Raw genomic sequence first — 23,056 nt, forward strand, 5'->3', positions numbered from 1 at the left:
GGACAAGTTTGTTTTTCCAACTTCTAAAGTAATGTATGGTCAGATCTTGAAGATTTCAACTGAATCTCATCAAACTTTGTTATCAGCTTACACCTTTGTCTTGTTAGGAGGATAGATTTTGAACAGTTTGAAATTAATGTCTGTTTAAACTCTCAGTTTCTATAATGTATGCTTTCAGCTTGTTTCTTGAATTTTTGTTAGGAACTCAATTTAATTACACAAGTGATAAATCAGAATGGTGCCTTAAACCATTTGAGATTTGAAGTGTTTATGTCTCTCATTATTAGCTGTAGATTATTTCAGTGTTTAGTTAATGACATTCTTTCTGGTAGTTGTTTGGGATTGTGTTAAAATAGTTGCTGAAACCTTTCAGAGACAGAACCTAGGGCAAAGTTCACTAGACGAATAAAATATTTATTACATATGTACTTTTCTATATTTTGTAGACTTTCATCTTGTTCTTCATAATGAAAGTAAATTTACTTATCATACTTAGCCATAAATTTATCCAATCGTTGCTACTTCTATGGAATTTTGTTTGCACTAAGTTTTGCATTAGTATATTCATCTCACAGTACTCTTCAAGATATTTCTGGGTAGTAGAGAATGGCCTGGGATATTTTCAATTGCATAGTTTTTGACACAGAACAAAACTTTCAACACTCTTATCAGTCCTCAATCTTAAAGTTATCTTATATTAACTTTGTCATTGTTATTAGGACATCATAAATGTCACCTATTTTATATCTCAGTATTCAGAATTCTGAATTCTCATCTAATCACAGAAAATTATTTTATTGTATAGTCTTGAAAGCATTCTTTTAGCATTTCTTACTTTTTCACAAATGACAGATAAAGTTGAATTCTTTATAAACTGCTAAACAGTGAGACTTTAATTAAAGATTGATTTGTTGCATCACTATCAGGGTGAAATATTTATGTGTTTCAAATGGTTGAAGTTCTAGAAATGTTCTTTAATCTTGTGTGAAAATTCTGTTTTTAGAAAAACATTTTATGTTAACACATTGGTTAATGATTTGTAAACACAGTAAACATTATTGTATTTACACAATTTGTTGAGTGATTTTAATGTACTTATTCCATCCAATGGCAGGTTTAAAGTTGTGGGGGCCAGAGGTTAATAATTTTTGTGGGTCCTACATCCCATGTAATTTTACTTAGAAACCAATTATCAATGAATTCCCATTAACACCATTAGCCCCTAGCGAAATATACCACTGATTCCATCATCATCAACATTAAGTTTTTAATGTTTTTGAACCTGATAGGATGTACAAATACAGATGAAACAATAAGAAACAGTTTAACTCATTGCAGCCACATTGAACACGTAGCTGCATGAAAATGATGAAAATGGATAGTGGAATGAGCAGACCTGACAGAGGTTTTGTTTACCACTGAATCTAAATTGGAGTTATTCCACAATAACCAGTGGCTGAATGTTTCAAAAAAGGAAATAAGAACACAAGCACTACCAACATATAGAACAGCTACAAAGACATTAAGAGTGTGTATTTAATACGGCATTGTCTCCAGAGACATTATAGACTTAGCAAAACTGACAAACTGACAGCAGATTTACAGACAAATCATAATATCTTAGGGCATTCCATTAAGAGTGTTTCTGATATTGTCTAGTTTTTTGTCTTTCAACAGGATAATGAACCTAAGCATTGAAACAACATTGTAAAATCTTGCTAGGAGAGGAAATAGGCAGTTATAACACTAAAAGCCATACTTTGGTCTATTAAGAGTTCAGATGTAAACATCATTGAAATAATTTGGAATGGGTAAAGAAAAGGGTCAAAAGGCAACCAAACAACCCATGGAATTATGTGATATGATACAGGGTGTTTGAAGAAGCATTCCATGCATCCTAAATAGTAAATTGTATTAGAGCATGTTGAACAGGTGTTCTACTGTAAAGAGAGCAAAGGGCTTACATTCCAAATACAAATGTATTTGCCATAATGGTTCAGCCTGTTGTAAGTCCAGAGACCCAGTTAAACTTCTGTGGTTGTGTTATTCCCCTAGGGTTTCCGTATTCATTTCATTTAGTATATATAACCAAAATGGATGCAGTTTTAGCCTTTACTTTCTGTTAGCCATGAAAACTTTACAGGGCTAGGGAGTGAAGTATAATTTTTATAAGTGATTGTAAAACATTTTTGCAAATCAGATGGTAGCTTAATGCCTTTAAGCAACCTTTAAACATTTTAGAACAGTGGAATGGAAATAGTTGCTTCATCAGTAGTTTGTTTCTATGGTAAAAGTGTAACTTTTGCTGGGATTTAATCATTTATAATCAGTCTGATGGTAACAGGATATAGCAGTCATGAATGAAGTTAAATAAAGGTAGTATGTAAATATAATTTGTTCTCTTCTATACCATAAAGTAAATTGTGTAAAGTTTAGTATTAGGTATTACAGATGTTATATTTGTCTTCAAAAGTACCACATTTATTTTTCCAACTCAGAAATATCAAAAATTGAACAATGAATTGAATGATTTTTTTTTTAAATTTCTTAGGACCAACTGGTGTATTTATGCAACAACATCATTACCAAGCTGTACCTCAAAATACAGCAGCAACAATGATGCCTCCCACAGTGGATGATGACGTTATTTTCAGCCAGGATCAGCTAAGGTTGGCAGCCCTACACAGAGATCCTCAGTGGAATAAAACTCTACAAGGACACCATCACCTAACAGAAGGTACACAAGTTTTTAAATGTTTTTGAACCTCATAGATTGTTAATTTAAAATGGAACACACAAATTAATATTAAACAAAATGTCTTTTTCTCTTTTTTCCTTATAAGTTCTTACATTCTGAATTTAACAGAGAAGATATTTTTGTTCTCTCATGAATTTTAGTTAACATTTGTTCAGAAGTACCTAATATGAGTAACTTTAGTGATATAGTAATATACATTTTTATGGGATTGAAATATGCTGATTTGAAAGGAAATGTACTTATTACATTAACCCATTTTCAATTCTAAATAAATTATGACAATATATTTCTTGCTCACAACTACTAGGTTTGCATTTACTTTTAAGTATCTTTCTATCTTACATTGTTTAAAATAAGTTCTGAAATTCTTACAGTTCTCCTGTTGTCTTTAATTTATTTTAGAGCATTGATTTTTATTTCAAACCACTTCCTTATTTTCTAAATTTGTATGAGTATTTGTGATTTTGTACTTCATATTACACTATATATATGTATATATTTGTTCTGCCTTTACCTTCACTCATTCAGTTTTTTTAAGTGATTAATTTATTGGGCAATGCAGATACCTTATTGAGCATATAAATAATTTTCACTATTAATTTAAAACATTTGTCATATGGCAATACTGTAGTTTAAACATTTTCAGTATGTCATTATGAGTCTTAAACAGTAACTTATAAGTCCTTTTTCATGTTTAGTAGCATTAAGAAGAAACTTTGATTGAATTAGACTTAGAATAGATATAATATTGAACTGCTGAAGCCCATAACTGATAAAAAAAACTTCATATTTGACTTGTTTTTACTCTAAGAAAACCTAAATTTGATTAAAGACAGCCATGTTCAGCTTTATTTTCAATAAACAGGTTTTTTAAACAGGTTATAAATAAAACTTGTTTGTGTTAGTCATGTACTACTGAATTCTTCCCATATTGAAACAAGTAGTTTGTTTTTATTTGAATAATTACTTAAATGTTTATTTTTTATTGCAATTAATAGTCAGTGAATGACGTTTCTAAATTGTAGCCTCTGCCCAAGGAAATTACTTACAGGCATTATTCAGGCAACAGTACATAATCTGACCCAACAGAATGACATTTTTTCAGTATATATGGGATATACTATAATTTCTAGACTAGTACATTTAAATTGATACAAAAATTTCAAGTAATGTTTTTTTTTTTAATTTAGTAATAAGTTTCAATTATGTTGCATTCAATAAATTGTAATGTCACTGTTGTGCACATTGTTTGGGCAGTATTGAGCAGGATATAATTAGATTTAAATTATTAATTTCAGATGATATATAGTTTATTCTTAATTGAGAATATGTAGATAAAATTTCTAATTCATAAGATTTCAGTTATGAGGATATTTATTAATCTTGTTAATAGTTAATACAATTGATGAGTGAAAGCATGTGTTATGGTCAAAGGAATTGTACTGTTAACTTATATGGAACTGGCTACTAAATAAAGATTTATTTGGCTTAAGTCAGCTGCAGTTCTTTTAATTGGTTGCTCCAGTATGCTTTTGCAATGCATGCTTACTGTATGTAGCTATGTGAGTATTACATATTGCATCAACTATATGTACATAAATGTATGTTTTATTTTAATTTAACATATAAAAACAAGACTACTATTCTGTATAACATATTTTTAAACTATATGTGTATGTTTGATTTATATGTATTATGTAAAATAAAATGGTTTTCAGAAAAATATAAACAAGTTATTATGTTGACAGTATCATTAAATCATGAAAAATTGAAGGTTTGAACCTGAATTATGTAATGTGTTTCAAAGCATTGCAGCTCAAAATATATTCTTTCTTTACAGCTCTAGAATTATCTTCAGTATTCTTATTCTCTTCTAGTGAACTAAGGATAAATTTACTGAAAATTGTTTAAGTTTTATTAATAAGGTCCTAAAACTTCCAAAGATTTAACAGAATCAGACAGAAGGAAAGTGTCAATAAAAGCAACTAGTCAACTTTGTAGTGGAGAAATTAACCTATCCAATAGTAGTGGAAATATCACAACATTTGAAGGTTGGTATTTAGTATTTAACATAGTCAGTAGTACACCTAATCAAAACCAACTCTCTAGAATAATAAATGGTAATGAATTAATGAAAAACACAAGTTGAAAAAACATTTTGTTATTTTGTAACATTTAATTAATGTAAGACAAGCTTGTAAATATGAACTTCATAAAAGTTGTTTTCATGTTGAAAATGGATTTTCCTTAATTCAGTTATGAAGATTTCAAAAATAATATTCAGTTGTTATTGTTTTTTTTTCTCAGGGAAGAATATTGATGTCAAACAAATATATATCCTCATTCCTCATGTTCTGTGTGTGTGTGTGTGTGTGTGTGTGAAATCTACATCTTTTAGTCTCAAAACTAGATGTGGAGCATCTAATTTCAATTACCAGTAGTAATCAACCATCATTTTGATGTTCCACCTCCCCTGATACCGCCTTTCCATTTCCCTGATACCTTTTTACTTCTTGGCTGATGGCACTGAGATTATCAGGGAAATAGTCAATATGTGGGTGTAAGAATTAATTTTCAAGCTTATATAATAACCCAGTTTTTTTTAATTTATTGAGCATATTATTGACAATATTTTCATAATTTGGGCCCTTGTTGTTTTCTAAAAATTTGTTAATATCTTTAAAGGCAGTCTGCTCTTTAAGCTCTTCTCATTGTTCTTTCAAACTGTTTGTCCAAAATCAGTTTACTAATCTGAGGCCCTTTCTTTAAGTTTTGCTTCTGAAAGAGGTGGGAATTGCCCACATAGATATTTAACAGTTGAAATCTTTGTCTAATGCCTTTACAAGTTGCTTCATCAAGCCCAGTTTATGTAAATTGATGATAATAGGAATTTCTTTGTGTCAACCAAACTTTTACTTTTGATGTTTTTTATCCTGGTATTAGGCTGATTTTGCATTGCTGTTGTCTCTTTATTCAGTGCTGATTTCACACTCTCCTGTCCCATTCGCACAAAAAACATAAAAACTTTGTACAACCAGATTGTTGACTTAATAACATACAAAACTTTCAAGTGTCCATAAAGTAACCAAACATATTCTCTGTATTTGACCTTATTAAGAAGAAATTTGAGATTTTCATGCATTTCCTTCAAGTGAAACAAATGAGCAGTAGAAACAGATGCATATATGTTTACTGTTGTGCAGGAAAACACCCTTTAGACTTCTTTTGGGGAACCAATGAACGGTTATCACTAACTTGGTTCATAGTCTTCAGCTCCTCACATTGGTATTAAGTCAATAATATTGTGGCAGTAAATCAGTGTACAGTCTTGCAAAAAGTATTGTATGAACTCTTTCTCATGATACCAGTAAAATGATTCTTTAGAGAAATTAAGTTCTTAGCTCAAAGTCTGGACCCAAACATCTCTGAAGAATCCTTTGGGAAAGCCTAAATCTATCACAAAATCATTACATTCAACATGTGTGAGAAGATGTGGTTTACCATATGTATCAGGTTGAAAAAAAATCCCTATCATAATTTCTGTTTACATCAGATTCAGCATAAGATGAAACATAAAACATAAAATCTCCAGTGGAGTTTAAGTACAGGTGCATCAGGTCCATGAACAACAGGTCTTATAGCAGATTGAAGGTTCACATAAGAAATTTCCTTTTTATTTTGTGTGTTGTAGCCTTGAACATTACATGAACAAAAATAGCATTCATCTCTGTAATTTCTAAGCTCATGCCATATCATTGAAATTCCAAAAGGCAAAGACTTTTTTACTTTTAATCCATAGTCTCAACTCTTTGACACAAATGTTGCAAACCTTGTGCAGATCTCATGATTTGTTTTGGTCTTCAGTTTTATTTCAAAATATGCATAATATGCTGTTTTGACAAATTCTGTAATGTTTGACCTTTGTTTCATACAACAAACACACCAGAAGTATAACAGAATACATTTGGGTCATTTACACAACATTTTGTTGCCATAGCAATGAATAAATAATATTGAAAAACTTAGAAATGTTGAAATACACATACACAAACAAATACTATCCAGAAATGATGTTAACCATTTATATACAAATGGTGTATTTATCACGGTTGGAAAAAAATCTGTAGCCATTAGTTATCAACATTTCAGCATAACAAAATGCGACTAAATTTCAATGAAAAAGATTTACTTATATAAAAGAAAATACAACATTTTGTGAAAAATGTGTACGTGATAGAGAAAAATGGATATCATTTTTAGATTCAGTGTACAGGAATTATTTTAGAGCATGTAAAATGTTCAAGACAAACCATTGCAGGCCTGTATTTTCATACAGCTCCAAAAATTTTGCCTGTAAAAAAAATCCAGTCATAAGTGGTATTTGAATTGTTTACCCATTCTAAAACATTACTTTTGATGTGCTAAGAAAGTATCATCCCTTAAAAATACAATCAGTAAATTCTTGTTTTGCTTTAATTTTCCTTCTGTGTTTGAAACTTTATATTGCAAAGCCTTGTTCCATTTTTTAAATGATGATGCACCATTTGGTCATAATAAAGTTCACCTATGAAATTGTGTAATGTTAAAATTAAATACCATTTGATATTGAAAATTATAAACTACTTACATTGACATAAAGTCAGTAAAGTGATGTGAGGAGTAATTTATGTTTTTGTGGGGAAATTGATAAGATGTAGCTTCTGTGTAGAAGAACAGTGGAATGTAGTGGGAAGTCTAGAATATTTAGGAACAAACCACAGATCTGAAAATATTTTTCATAGTTTCTTTAAACAGTCATTTTGTTTTTGAGAATTTTGTTTTGTGTTAAATTAAACTTGTTTTAAAGGTATGGAAAGTTTCTTTTATGACCAGGCTTCAGATAAGCCTAGTTGCAGTTTAAAGAGTATATTAGATAATGGCAAATTATTCTAGTGACTGAAGTCCTTATTTATGTTCTTATTAAGTTTTTGTGCTAAATAAATGCCTGTGAATAAAAGAACTTGTAATATATTGAGAAGAAACTATATCTATGAGCCATAAATTGATTTTTGACCAAGAATATTTCTAGTGAAATATTATTACCTGGTAGGATCTGCTGCTATTCTGTGAGGTTAGGTCTCAGGTCACTAATAAATATTTTTTTAACATCTGTGGTGTTTTTACAGTTTATAGCTGGAAGTCATGACTATTGCAGTTGGTAAAATAGAGTATAAAAAATCATAATCATAAAATCAAGAGTCAGTCGGTCAAGCTCAATTTCTCCAAATTTGTGAGTTAGACAAGTCCAATTCCACTTTTTTCTGCTCTAATATTGTCACTTTTTGTTGCCTTTTCCTATTTGAGTTGAATTCACTCACTAATGGAGGGATAAATGGCTCCTAAATTTTGAAACCTTTTTTTGCTATATAAAAGCCCCTCAAAGAGGGAGTTCTTATACCAAGGATTTATTTAGCAATAAATGAAGTTAATTTGTAGTTTGTTATAAAGAGAAGTTTTTGGACAATGTTAGAGTATTTACAAGAAATTGTGGTTTTAAGAGAACAATTGCAGTAATGCAGTTGATATGATTAGAAAATAACTGTGATCAACAAATGCTAGAACAAGGATTGATGCTGGGAAAATAGACTATTTAAGTGAAAAAGATATTGCTCGTGATAGGCTTTGATTTCCTGAAATTAGAGGACCCCATATTTTTCTTGTCTGTTTATAGGCAGCAAAGTTGAAAATGCATATTGGAGATTTCAAGTTTGGTAGGCTTTAGTTTACCATCATTTTGGACAGCCTTTTACATAAAACTGATATGTTGATAAATATTAAGCAAGTAGAAGATGATTGAATATATAGAGAATAGAACTTTCTGATCAACATTAAAGCAAATTAAATTCTGAAATTGAAAAAACCTTTTAAAACTACATCTTGCAACAACATTTATGAAATGTAACAACATAAAATTATAGTAAAATCAGATGAAGTTATATTAATTTTATTAAAAGAAACTTGATCATATTTCATTATCTCATTCTAATTGTCATGGTTAATTATTTTCTATTGTGGGAAAGAAAAATCAAGGGGGTATCAGTGACAAATCTCTGATCCAAAACAAGTTAACTTTTCCTTCCTTTCTTTTTTTTGCATAATTATCCTTACATCATGAGCACCAGCATGGATTTATGCATGTTAGCATAATGAATGCTTGAATTCTTAATTTAATTCCTTTCAGACTTACACCTTGCACTTGGGTAGAGGAAAATTAAGATTTGAAGATGGAGTCATTGGTTCAGAAAACCTTCTTGTGTTTCAGTTAGTCTTTTTGTCCTTTGATTAGACTTCAAATTTCTACTGTTTCTCTGAAATTTCTTCTCATTGTTGTTAATAATTACTATTCTCTTTTATCCTTGGCTGTAGGAACATTTTTTTATTCAGCATGTGAGAGTTCTACAAAGCTGTATTATTAGTTACAGTTCTTTATAGGAAAATCAAAAGATGTTTACTTTTAGTTCTAGGTCAAGAAATTATAACCACAAATGCTATCCTGTGACCAAAGCATCACCTCATGGTTCTTGCCTGTGAATTAATATACTGTCAGTCATAGTGTTGTATTTTATATTCACTGGCTGCCACTGCAATCTTTGTTAGCCACAGGTCAGTTGTGCCATAAAATTTCAAACCTTATATAAGAAGGTCTAGAAATTTTCATTTCTTTCTGCTGGATTAAGTTGTTTGGTCATTTTTTCCTGGGTAATAAATTAAGGTTGCCTTAACAATTTGTTTAATTGAATAATCCTTGTGCATTACTTCAATTTCAAACATATTGCTAGTTTTGTCATCTTTGTGTGTTGTAACAATATTATTTTCTGTACAAAGGTAGTTCCTAAATTTTTAGTTCAACCTTGCAGTTAGGTTCTTTTGGATTAAATTAATGACTTGTGTTTTGCATCCGGGTCTGTTTTGGAATTCACTAATTAACTAGTATCCTTGTGCTTGAGCCATTGACTTTTCAGACTATTATGCTAACTTATTTTATAACTCTTAATTTTAGTCTATCTGTTATATTTAGATCTACCTTTGGAAGCAAATGTAATCATATAATGTGAATGACAACACCCTTAGTAGTGATTATAGTCATTTTGTTGCAACAGATACTTATACGTTGTGCATATCATTATCGTAATAAAGATTTGCTACTTCTCTAAAGTTCTTACTGTTTTTCATTTAGCTGTATTATGGAACTGTACTTCAGAAACTGCTTTGTCTATCTGTCTTTTGTTTTTCTGCACATTTCAAATTTCTTGTCAAAATGGGTAAACTGTAAATGTAAATTCTTTGTAAATTGTCTCAAAAATTTTACATCCAATGTACCTTAATATTCCAATTTTCTGTCTTCTTAATTTGTATTAGAATAAAGAATAACATACAAAGTGTTCTAAAATACACATAATTTAAATGAATTTCCATTTAAAAACATTTACATCTATTAATTAGCATATAACCTATTTATTTTATTTAGGTAGACTGCGTACCTCTACCGTAAGAACATCAACTCACGTGTCATCAGATCCTCATATTGACAGAAACTTGACTTTGTTATGGGGTGCTACAGGAGAGCAGGAGTGGACACCAGCATTGACTACTGGTCAGTTATGTTCTCTGGAGACAATATTTTATAATCTTACTTAAGTATGAACAGTGAAAGCACTGGAATGGTATCTTAATGTTTCATGCTTTTAAGGGAATTTTCTTTTTACTTGCAATAAATTTTGTCCCTCAACACAATAATTTACTGAAAAAAAAAACTCTTATTTGTGAAATAAACACACAGAGATAATGTAATCATAAGAACCTGTTGCACCAGTTGTAGCCATAAGTTTGCCAGTTGGATAATATTGATGTAGACATGCACATAAGGCTCTGATTTGTATTTCATATTTCACTCTTCTATAATATTTTAAATTTATTGAAAGTCTAATTAAGAACAAATAATAAATCCAGCTTAGAGTATGTTCTGATTCAGATCAAGGTAGTTTTTGTAGCAAAGGTTTGTTGAAGAATCTGTCTGCGATGTTATATCATTTTGATAAAAGTTAAGAAAAATTACCTTTTTTGATTTAAATAAAAATATTATCTTTTATATTTATCTGGATTGTAAAGATAGTTTTTCTTAACTTTTAACAAAATGTGTAAATAACTCCAGTGTGCACTACAAACTTTGAAAGACAACAAAAAATGTTATATAATACTTTTTTGCATGTGGATCTGTTTTATAACTGTCACGGGGAGCAGGGATATATCTGGATATTTTTGTGATTAAACAATTTCAGAGAGAATGTGGATCACAAGATCAGTTGCTGCCTGACTTGTTTTTTTTGTTTTAGTATCATGAACAGTGTTAGATTCACTTTAAAAACCATGTTATTTTATTTTTTCAAGTAGTGATTATTTATCCTATATCCTTGATCATTACTGTATTATAATAGCCTTTCTCCAAAATGTCCTTTTGTTTTTACTTATAAGGCATTTACTTTTTGTTTCTTACATTCCACCTACAACAGATTACTACATTCAAGTGCAAAATATGTTTTTTTGTGAAGATGAGGTGACAGTGTGCTTAGTCATCTTTAAACTTTGGAATATAACAGTAATTCTGCAGTCACAAAATAAAAACATACAGAGCCAGTTTTATTGGATGTAATGTTCTGATGAGTTAAAACAGTAAACTACATATATCTTCAAAGAATGGTACTGAACTGTAGCAGACTATATATTCTACTTCTGAATGCCTGCTTTGTTCTCAGAATCCTGATTTCTAAGTGACCAGATTTTTGCTCTCAAACAATTCATCATGCATGCATATAAAGCTCTTTTTACAATTTTTATTCAATGGTAGCTAATTGAGACCTTCACTTTAATAAAAAAAGTTACTAAAACCTTTTCTGTCATTCAAACTTTTGAAAGCTTATTAAAAATTGCTTAATGTATATTTATATTACATAATCTTTTGTCATTATCAAAGTAATGTTGGTATGACTACAAGGGGGGATATTCAAATGAAAAGTATTGAAAAGTTTTTGATACAATAACTGTTATTCCAGTAGACATTTGCACAGGTTCTCAAATGCTCATCACATACTATCTGAGTCACAGTAAAATTTGTGTCATTATAACATCAACTTTTAAAACATTATATGTGACGTACCGTTATAATTTTTTCAAAAATAAAATTATAACTGAAATGTCAAAAGTGAGAAGGCAGTGGCTCCCCCCCTCCCAAATATCCTTCATCTGTGGATTATAATAAAGAATAATTTATACATATAATAAATAGAGTATGCTGTCAGTCTTTCTAATAGTGCATTCAGTGGTACTTTATTAACTAACTTATTCCCCTAAGATATTGCTTTCAGCTTTTTTTTTTAATAGTTTTTCTTGACTTGTCATGGAATCTATAGGGTGTTCAAAAAGTCAATGTGCAGTTTTGTAATCATATTTTTTTCAGTCTATTTCAAGCCAGCAACTGATAGCAATGTTTAGAAACAAAATAAGAGGGATCCAGGTCTGTATTGATGCCAACAGGGGTCACTTTCAACATTGCTTATAATTGTCATTCATATTTACCTCCTGTATTCTATATTGAAATATGTCTGTTAATAAATATATAAGTGCACAGTGACTTTCCAAACACCCTGTATATTCTCAGTGTTACCATTCTTACTTTCTGTTTAATATTAGCTGTTATATAAAGGAAGTTTGAATGATGTGTGACATATAGTATTTTTCTCTAGGTGTTGACTGGAAATCACTTGCCATTCCAGCTTGCCTGCCCATTACAACTGATTATTTTCCAGATAAACGAAGCTTACAGTATGATTTTGTTGTTTCTGACTATTTTCTTCAACCAGAAGATATTAGTTCAGAGTTGACTCTCAGAAGGTAAAAAACTTTATTAGGTTTTATACAGGAAAAAGTATAAAAGAAGAAGAATAGTTCTTAGTTGAAATGGTTTTATAATGTATTTTATGAGCAAAAGCAGGTGATATCCTTTGAGGTATGCATGAATTACTTTGGAAAGTTCAATACAAAATTAACTAAGAAATAAGTTAAAAATACACATAAAAATGTATATTGTGAACTCCTATGTGTGTAGAGGTTCTTGTTTTTAAATGTTTTATGTACAAGTGTATTAAGTAACCAAAGCTATTACTTTTTTAGTATCTTGAAATTTTTAAAGTGTAGCCAAAATTACCTTTTTTATGTATATAAGTGTTCCCTAAAATACCTTAACATTGAGAAAATCACATTCTTTTTTTGTATTTTTTGCTACCTACTAGTTTATTGGAATAAAATATTGCTGGGAAATTGCAGTAGTTAAATGAAATGTTCAAAATTGTTATGTGGTAAAATCACAATAATGCACCATGTACTAAAACAGAGGTTCCCAACTTTGCCAACCTGCAAATCCTCTTTAACTACTTTAAATGTACTGGTGGGCCACCTTTTGTTACAAATAGTTTATCATATATAAAATGGTGTATCACATATGTATTTTAATACTTTTACACCTTAATTCTAGTTTTAAGAAAAGAACAATGAAAAATAGATTTAAATATAGAAAATTAAAAAAAAAACTTACTAATTACTTTAATGTGAAGGATGAAACTGCTTTGATGAGACAATCTTGCAAATTTTTGGGTCAATGTCTGATGGTTTGAAGTGAAAATCTGGCTTCATGTTTATCTTATTTCCATACTTCAATTTTATATGCTTCAATCTAATTGTCTTATTTTTATAATTGGCAGGCAGTGGTGCTAGGCACACAACAAATTTACATAATTAAATTTGTTACTTACAGTTATTTATTTAGGATTTATATATATTCATATTAGTTTTATAACATGTTGTTATTTTATTTGTTACTCTTTCAGTACATGGTAATTTCATAAATGTAATGCTTTGTTGTGGATTCCCAGAAGGTTGCATACCACAGTTTGGGAACCTCTGTACTAGGAGGTGTCTTAATTAGTACAACTAGAAAGAGTATTAAGAGCAGAGTTATATCTACCATACTTTACCATAGACTTGAATAAAATTACTTCTCATGCTCAGATGGAACTGGCATCACTGGTTAATGCTTCGAATATAGTGTAGCTACGTTTTTGTTTTTAGTGGGTTTTTTTATTCTATCTGTCAAATATTGTTTTGTTTTTTTCTGCCTTCAGTTGATAATGACATGGGTTTCTAAATACTTAAACTCTTCAATTAAAAATTATGTTAAATACTTGTTAATGAGAACTATGCCAAACAAAATTGATTTGGTAAAGCTTTTATAACTGCTGAATTAAATAAGATACAGTATTTTAGTACACTTTAGTTAGCAGCATCTTTTTTTTTCCCTTACTTAATTGTTGTGATCAATTTTATCCTAGTTATCTCTAAGTTTCTAATTACTGTTTTAGAACAAGATGCTAATGATAATGTTTTTTTTCATTTGGTAAGATTCATTATAAATAATTTTAATATTTTACATAAAAACAAATATATCATTAAAGACCTTAATTCAGTTTAAATAATTCGTAGTAGGTTTTTGATAATAAATATTCTAATTTTTCTATTTTTACTATACGTGGTTCAAAACTAGCATCTTTAAACACTTTATCACAGGGAAAGATTGATATTCTTTTCTGATGACTCCTTCTTCCCCAGAATTTGAGCTGCTCCTAAAAATATTTGGAAAATTTTCTTGTCAGCATTCCCTCAGTTTCTTCCCTGTATGATCATTCAGACCCTCATTGTTTCCTTTGTCCTCTATGGATAGTTCCTTGTTATCACACCAAAACTACCACCTTTCAAGGCCGTTTACAAAGTCTTTTTTTTTTTTTTTGCTATGGAATTTCTCTTCTTCTAATAACTTGTTTCCTTCCACTTTAACCAGTTCGATTATATACCTCATTTGACTAGTTTATTCTTCTATGGATGATGACAGTTGTCTTATATTTCATCTCTCCTCCATCAAACTTACAATCTCCTGACTTATCTTGCTTCCTTCTGTCCATGCTGTTTATATGATATTTTGCATGCGGGAATGAGGATAACCCCTGACTTATGTGTCACACATTGCTTACATCATATCATGGTTTTATTTACCACTGGGTTTAATCTGCTGTCGGTCGTTTTGTACACTCTTTGCAGAGGCTGTCAGAAAGCGAGTTATTACTCTTTATATATTTTTTTTAGTCTTGTGACTATCTTATTTGATCCATATCCATTGAAACCTACTGTATGGCTGGTATTGCCCCACAGAGAATACCTTTTTTTTCTAAAATCTACCTTGGATGGAGTTCAACAGAAAATGGTAATCCTAGCTGCCCCTTTTCTGTGCCCACTGTTGATATTAGGTTTTCTATAAAACTGTTTCAACAGTATAAATATGTATTTTCTTCCTAGACTGTTCTTTAGGGGGAAATAGATTCATAGAACTATGTGTGATCTTGCCCTTCATCAGGCTAGTACCTTTTGTTCCTTTTTGCCTTAAGTTATTTCACAGTCTATCAGTATAAGTAAGGCTTTATTCAGATGAAGAGAATTTCAGTTTGAACCACACACTCCTCCAATGTTTTCCCTCTAGGCAAATTTCTTCCACCTCTATTTTTTGCTTCTAGTAGAGTAATGAGAGAACCCATACTTCCACAGCCCCAAACTGCTTGGAAGGTAAGTATGGAGAGTACAGCTTCAGATTAGTTTAATCCCCCTGATTTGAGACTGAGTGGATTTATCTCTTGACCATAATTGAAAGTAATGCTGGGGTTTCTACCCAAAAGTGTAGTAAAGAGCACCCCCTGTACTAAGAACCAAACCAGTCATGGTTACTATGCCAGCTAGATGGCTCTTTTGTTCTTGGAATGCAGATCTGGGATGATCCCTTTCTATGTCTGCCTTTTTGATGAGTATTTCTCCAGTACTCTATGACCTGGCTCATTGCCCTAGCAAAGCTTCCCGTGCATGTTCTGCCAAGTGCTTGAGATATTCTGATTGGTTGAGCACTCTTCAATTCCACCTACTTATACAACACTTTTAACACTACATAACAGGTCCTTTCCACAGCATCTTTTCCTTTAACATTTTGATTAGCTAAAGAGTATTCTCTGTATGAGAAGAATGTGAGTTTCCAACCAGATAATGCCCTATAAAAGCTGTCCTCCCTTCCTTGGTGAGTGACACACTCCATGGGTTTTCTCTTTTTAGAGAGGTTCTTATCTTTGTAATTTCTTTATCTACATCAGCCTCTCCACCATCTTATCAATGTGGAATTCTCGCTCTTTGTCCTGCAGATAGATGAGTACACTTTCTGAAGTTTACATTTTCCTTACTAAACCCTCATCCCTCTGCAGAACCAGCCACCTTTTGTTGTGCTTCCACTGTGTTTAGTTTGCCTTGTCCAGAATAAATTTTTATTGTAATGTGTTGCCTCTGGTGAAGTGACATACACTGGTATAGCTCAAGTTAACCCTTTCTCAATGTGCTGGTCATTTTAAATGATCTTGAAATATTATGAATGTATACATATTAGATCTCTGAATTTAGTTAGTATTACATCAAGAAATTGGACAAGTTTTTTTTTAAGATTAAAAGTCTGTTGCACACACAAAAAACAAAGTTTTGTAATGTATTTACAGTAAAGAAGTATGTGAAGTTTGGATTTTTTATTGAGTCAATTTGAGTGCATGATGATTTTAGTGTTAAGAGTAAAAATAATCTTCAACCTTGAAATTTTCATACTCATTACATAAACTATAGAACTTCATAAATGAATACCAAAAGTTTCTCACAGTAAAACTTTTTATTTTGTTATTTTCTCTATTCAAGAACTAACTAAAGCTAAATCATTAAAGTACATCATTTTGGGACTTTTCAGTTTTGTTTTGTTCATTGTTTTGATTTTACCTTTTCATGTGTGGTTTAATATTATGGTTTTATTCCCTTACTTGTACCATGTACATAATTTTATTTATCCATGAAAAGCACATTACAGCAGGAACATATTAGCAGATTTTTGTATGCCAATATGACATGTGAAATTGTGCATTTGGATGGCATTGCTGAATAAATGTTTTTTTTTTTTTAATTTATTTTTGCAATAAAAATAAACCTTCAAGGGTGCATTTTAGAGCATAAATAGTACATTATTTGTCAAAATACAATGTCCAAAAAGTAGTATGATTTAACTAGATTTGTTTAAAAAATTGTTTATGATTTGAGCATCAATTTTTCTGACTCTTACAAATCATTTGATTTTCCTGGACTAATGTCTTTTGTTACCAGATTCAAAAAGGCAGTTCAAAGCTTGAAATAGGAAGTTATCTCCATTAATTTTAAACATATGCACAAAATTAGAATATGTAGTTTTGAAAAATGCTTTGAAAGTTAATGATAAATGGGCAAGGTTTCAGTTGTGGGTTGGGAAATATTGATATCTGAGCAAACAGAATAATTAACATTTTGAAAATGTATAATTTACATTGTGATTATTTATACATGTGTTTATATAACATAGATAGTACAGATGCTGTACTACTGAAATTATACAACCTCAAAGTGGATGGTAAAATATACATCATTTGATAACAGAAATGAAGATTGTGAATTTTATTAAATATTTTCTTTTGAAATTAGGTAATTAAAGTTAAGTAATTTAAAACTTGAATTATGAACTATATTCCTAATATTATTGACATACGTCAATAATAAGGTTGTTTAATTAAATAAGTTTTAGATGCATCTCTAAAGCATCATCACTGCAAAAATGAGCTATGCTTGTACTTAAAGGTTTAATACATGTATGGTGGGAATTTTGTTCCAGGTTTGTGGCACATGCAAAAACTTTAACAGATGTGAGAGGTAATAGTTTTATCCTGCAGAAAGAGAGACAAGTAATTATCTCAGATACATAAGTTAAAGAAAATGTTTATCCAGTTCGGTCATATATCCAGTTGGTATTAAGCTTTTGTGGTGATTCTTGTTCTTTCTACTACCATAAAATGAATAATTTCTCTTTTTAGTTTGAATATATCTTCAGGTCTTGTGCTTTTATATTCTTAAAACTTTTGATAGGGTTTGCTTATCATACTCCAGGTAATAACTGAAGAATATGTGACTTGAGTTTTTAATTCCATTTTAAAGCAAGAACATGGTTAACTGAAAACTTTGATATGTAAACAGTATATTTTCAAGGAAATAAGATGACATTATCTTTTCTATTCAAAAAGTGATACAAATTGATTGTTAGTGACTCAGTTTATAGGAATATTGATAGATTTTAATTTACAGCAGTATTGTAGATACCTATGAAGACATTGTCGACTTCCTTCCTATATTAGTCACGTGGTACTGTGCTTATAAGTTTGAGTCCAGCAATGTAAAAATGTGTGTTTACAACAAATAAGTTTTAAACATGAATTAACAAGAAAAATTTGTCTTTAATGCAAGTTATGATACAGATCGAAAAATTTCCTACAATAATTTTAAATATCTACAATATTTCAGTAATGTTTTTGTTTTGTTTTTTCTGACCTTATATGGTAATTTTTTTTTTGTTTTCCTTAACGTCTTAAACTACCATATTGATCACCAAACTCACTTTTAATTAAAAAGTACAAATCATACAATAATTATTGCTGTGTATAAGGATGACAATAAATAATATTATATTATGATCAAACATAGCTTTGAAAAAAGATACAGTATTGTGGACATTAGAACAAAATGCAATGAGAAATTTTGAAATATCTGTAATAAAAAGGTCATCTGAGAAAGAAAACTTTGTTTAAAGAATTTTCATTTCCATCTCCTTCAAAATGTGTGAAACCATTACTCAAGTCCATGACAAGCATGGTGTTTGTTAAATTCAAGAATACTGGCAAAAGTGTACAGCTTGGAAGGAAAAGTATGAGTAAAAATGTTGAAAATATTACAAAAAATCTCACCAAACTCTCTCTGGCAACCTGAATCAATAGTGACTTGAAATCATTAGTCAGGTTTCGTAAAGTGGAGTGAACTTTATAGAATTTTTCTGTTTTTGTCTTTACAGATGTTACAGAGGAGAGGAGGATACCAAGCATCATTGCCCAATAACAGCAGCTCAAGTTTATAGGGAACTCATTAACCAAAGACTGCAACAGGTACACAGTTACAGAAATGTAAATTTTAAAAATATCATGTCATCAAAAATTTAATAAATCCCTTAAAGCTGTATTTGTTGTAGCATATCTTATTTGGTCTGAATAAATCATTATTATTATTTAAATTGTATCATTAGCATGATGTGATATCACAAGAAAAGTCAAAGAATCATTTTATATTAACACATAAACCTTCACCAAACAGAGATTTTGGATTAGAGGTGAGTAATCTGTGGCTGCCATTGGTTGAATCTACAAGAAATGTCTCCTCCAATCAAAAACAGTGATAATCCAACCAATCATAACACGCTCTCCACAATCCATCAGGACACTATAAAAGACCGACAACACCTCCACACACACTGACTTGAAGATGAAAGGCGGAAGACTTTCGAAACGTCCTCCTCTACACTTGTGTCTCCACAATAGGCAGTTGCTGTCCATTGTATAAAGTTTCATCATGAATACTCTGCTTAAACAATCTATCAAAGAATAGATAAACAATAAACTGTACAGTTGGAAACTCATTATCTTTAGAACTTGGTTATAAATACAACCTTCTTATGTTTATTGAAATGCTTGCAAGAATTCAAACGAACAAGTAAAAAAAAAAAATCAGGAAATGAATTAAATGTAAGTTAGTTATAATGGAATTCTCCTGAAATATTATGTAGCATTTTCATTGTAATTCTGTGCAGTGTGATATTTTGTTTTTATTGAATATATAAGTTTACTGCTTTTTGTTTACAAATATAGGGTTTCCAAGTTATTGTTATGCCAACAAACCATCCTTCATCCTACTATTCACAGAGTAATTCAAGTCCCCAGTTTACTTCATCACTTGTTTGTGCTAGAGCAAAGAATGACCAAACTGAACATGTAAGTTTTTGTTTAAATAAATATATTTTGTGAAATAACTTCCTTGTTATGACACACACATGCAGTTGTGTATATTATATATTTGTGTTTAACTGTAAACCAACATAACAGTTTATCTGCAATGTGCTCAGTGCAAGTATTAAACCCATATTTATAGTGTTATAATTCCTCAAGCTTGCTGTTGAGTCACCAGTGAGTGCATACTCATTATAATTTGTACACACTGATGCCTACTTACAAATTAACTAAATAGTTAAGCCAAGCATGGCCAAGAGTTTAGTATCTTAAATTGCAAACCCAAAGTATTATTGACTAGTATTCAAGTTCGTGTCATGTTGTCACAGAATCATGCTGTGTACTTTGGGACCATTTTATTTTATTTTATTTTATTCAGTTCAAGTTGCCCAAAAATCAGCAGTATGTGTTGTTGCTTAATAGGTGACTTTTGTTTAATTTTATCTGTTCAAAATGAGGGACTGTAAGTGCAGATAACATTTGTGTATCTCTCTGGAAATACTGAAAACTAACTAAATTGTTTTTATTTTTTAGTAATAGACAGTTTTATAACACTTATATCATTTGGATCCGAATTTCTAATTTTCATTGCTGTTAAGTATATCATGCAATGACTGTTCATCCAACCACATACTCTATATTTCTTTCTAAACTGTATACTTATCATAATTTTAATTTTAAAGTAACTATCATTTTAAGGAAATTTTGTATATCTCATGATCTTGTTTTGAGTTTGTAAAGGATTAAATCTATATTCTACAAGGCAATTTTCATGTTTTTATTTTTTTTACATTTTAAGGTAATATAAATACAAGGAATTATAGTTTTTAATATAAAAGGATCTCAGATTTTGTTTCTTGTAAGTAGTATGTTTCAGTTGGATATCACTGATATTGTCTATTAACATACTGTTACTTCCCAGGATGAATGCTTGATGAGTATTGGGAGAATATTTCATAAGATGACACTAGATGGTCCAACCATCACTGTTACTCAGTACAGGCCAAGGTGAGAGCATACTAGTGATTTACTCATTTTTGCTTCAGTTGTATCTTCTCTGGGTACTTCTTAATTTAAGCCGAATACAATAGTGCTCAAGTACCAACAGTCATAATTCTATCAACTTTGCAAAAGAAAGTAAATATTGCTTTAACCATTGTCACAATTAAGTCATCTACTGCTAGCCCTGTTGTACAGTCTTTTGGGATAATATAAACTTTATTCTTTTCAAGTTATCAGACTACCATGAAAGCTATAATCAATGACAAAATTGCAACCTACATTTTGAGTAAACAGAAAAATACTGTACACTGATGACTGCTTATAGCTAGTTACTATGTTGGTCATTCAATAGAATTATCCAGTGTGAAATTAAGAATATTATATTTTTATAAGTTATTTTGTTCTACAATAATCCTTGGTGGAAGTTACATAGAATACTCTTTCAACCACTTTATTGAAAACATTTGCAAAAAATGAAACTAACTGCAGTATGATGTATTTTGCTTGGCTGGTCAGGTAATCTCTATGATGAGGCAAGTACTGATTGGTTGGAGTGAAAAAAAAGAACATTCAGTGTAAGGTGAGGTAGAAAAGGAAGGACAGTATTTTTAAGTTTGATGAAAGAGAACTTTTAATTCATATCACAATCAAATTTGCAAATGTGAGTTTCACTGTAATCAAATTCTGTAATAACATCCCTGTCTGTTGTTAAAATGGCTTCATCCAGTGGAGATATGATGATACTCATGGATACTATTAGTATTTTAAACTTAAGCCCCTAACTGGAAAATAGCATAACAAGATTCTATTATTTATTATACTTGTGATTTAATAATTCTACATAATGTGAACACTACATACTTTATTAACTTATTGAAGAAAGGTAAACTCAGAATAATACATCTTTTAAACATTTTTGAACTTATGTTTAAAACTGTGTAATTCTCAGTGAAAAAATCATTACAGTTAAATTTAATAACTGTTGGTTATCAAACTTTCCTTTTACAATGTGATAGGCAGGAACAGTAACCTAACAAAGTGAAGAAAAGGAAGAATACTTCATAATGTTGTAATTGCTTGTGTTCATGTTGCTGACAATTTGAAAAAAAATCTGTACTGGTATAAAAAGAAAATTTTAAAATCTAGGAAATTTCTTAAAGCAAAAAAATAGTAAAATGAGTTTTAAAGAACTTTGTTGCTGAAGGATTGTTACTACATTCACAAAGATTATATCAGAACTGTTTACAATTCATTAACAATTAAACACATCTTAGATCCTACAATAAATTTAATTGTTTAATGTTAGTCCTTCTTAACATGGATTTTAGATGAGTTTTGCAGTAAGAAACAGATTTTTAAAAAATTCACTTGTATTAAACTAAAATCCAGGCCCTAAAAAATAGGGATATTGGTATTTGCTTTGACCAATAAATAATAATCAATTCTGTTTCTTTACACTTTATTAAACATGGTAACTAACAAAAGAAATGACAAGAAAAGAGTATCTCTGGAGAACAGATAGAAAAAATTATTTCTCTGTAGAAAAAAATTAAATTGAAATATGCTTCACATTAAGCCTTGCATGTTATTAAATTCATTTCCAGTAATATAGGATATGTTCTTGAAAAGAAAGATGAAATTATTAGTTTGTGGATATTCGTTCATACAGATGAATAGCTTGCACAGCTAACTAGTTGTAATCTCCACATATGGAGATAAGCAGTTCTCACAACCAACTAGTTGTAATTTTCACTACATCACAAAGTTATAAAGAGGTTCTACAGCAAACTAGTTGTAGTCTTTACTTCATCATAAACTGTATAGGGATGAGCAACTTATGTGGCTTACTATTTGAAACCTTTTTCACTGTATCATAATTTTATAGACTTTCTCTGACTCTTTATTAGCAGCCAGAGAAGAAATGTGAAAGGTCAACCATGTCTTATTTTATTTTATCATAGTTTAAATTCAAGTTTAGTTAGTTTTGTTTTACATTAATTTCATCACTTCAACTTGCAAAACATATAATATAGTTATAAAATTTGAAATAAACTGTATTTAATTATGTACATGAAATTATTTGTTTCTCCTTTACTGCAGTTGTTCTCACATTACATTCCATTCAACCAAATATTTTAATCTTTTGTCATGAGAAGATAGTTTACGTGTTTGTCATTATTTCTTTAAATAAGGAATACTACATGGAACTGTGTGAAGCTGAAGACATCTACTC

General features: G+C 30.2%; 1 protein-coding gene across 12 annotated transcripts in view; it reads left to right on the top strand.

Annotated features, from left to right (window-relative positions):
- Positions 1-23,056, top strand: part of Iml1 (GATOR complex protein Iml1) — a 159,211-nt gene that overhangs the window by 78,208 nt on the left and 57,947 nt on the right. For 10 of the 12 annotated variants that reach the window (XM_076506373.1, XM_076506369.1, XM_076506371.1 and 7 more), the window contains 7 exons: positions 2,552-2,737; positions 4,702-4,809; positions 10,266-10,391; positions 12,538-12,685; positions 18,837-18,927; positions 19,684-19,806; positions 20,744-20,829. In XM_076506373.1, coding sequence (XP_076362488.1) covers positions 2,552-2,737; positions 4,702-4,809; positions 10,266-10,391; positions 12,538-12,685; positions 18,837-18,927; positions 19,684-19,806; positions 20,744-20,829 — 868 coding nt within the window. The remainder of the gene's footprint in view (positions 1-2,551; positions 2,738-4,701; positions 4,810-10,265; positions 10,392-12,537; positions 12,686-18,836; positions 18,928-19,683; positions 19,807-20,743; positions 20,830-23,056) is intronic. The other 2 variants (XM_076506368.1, XM_076506377.1) reach the window with 1 other exon arrangement.

Source organism: Tachypleus tridentatus, chromosome 6 (genome assembly GCF_004210375.1).
Source record: "Tachypleus tridentatus isolate NWPU-2018 chromosome 6, ASM421037v1, whole genome shotgun sequence".
NCBI classification, from domain to species: domain Eukaryota; kingdom Metazoa; phylum Arthropoda; class Merostomata; order Xiphosura; family Limulidae; genus Tachypleus; species Tachypleus tridentatus.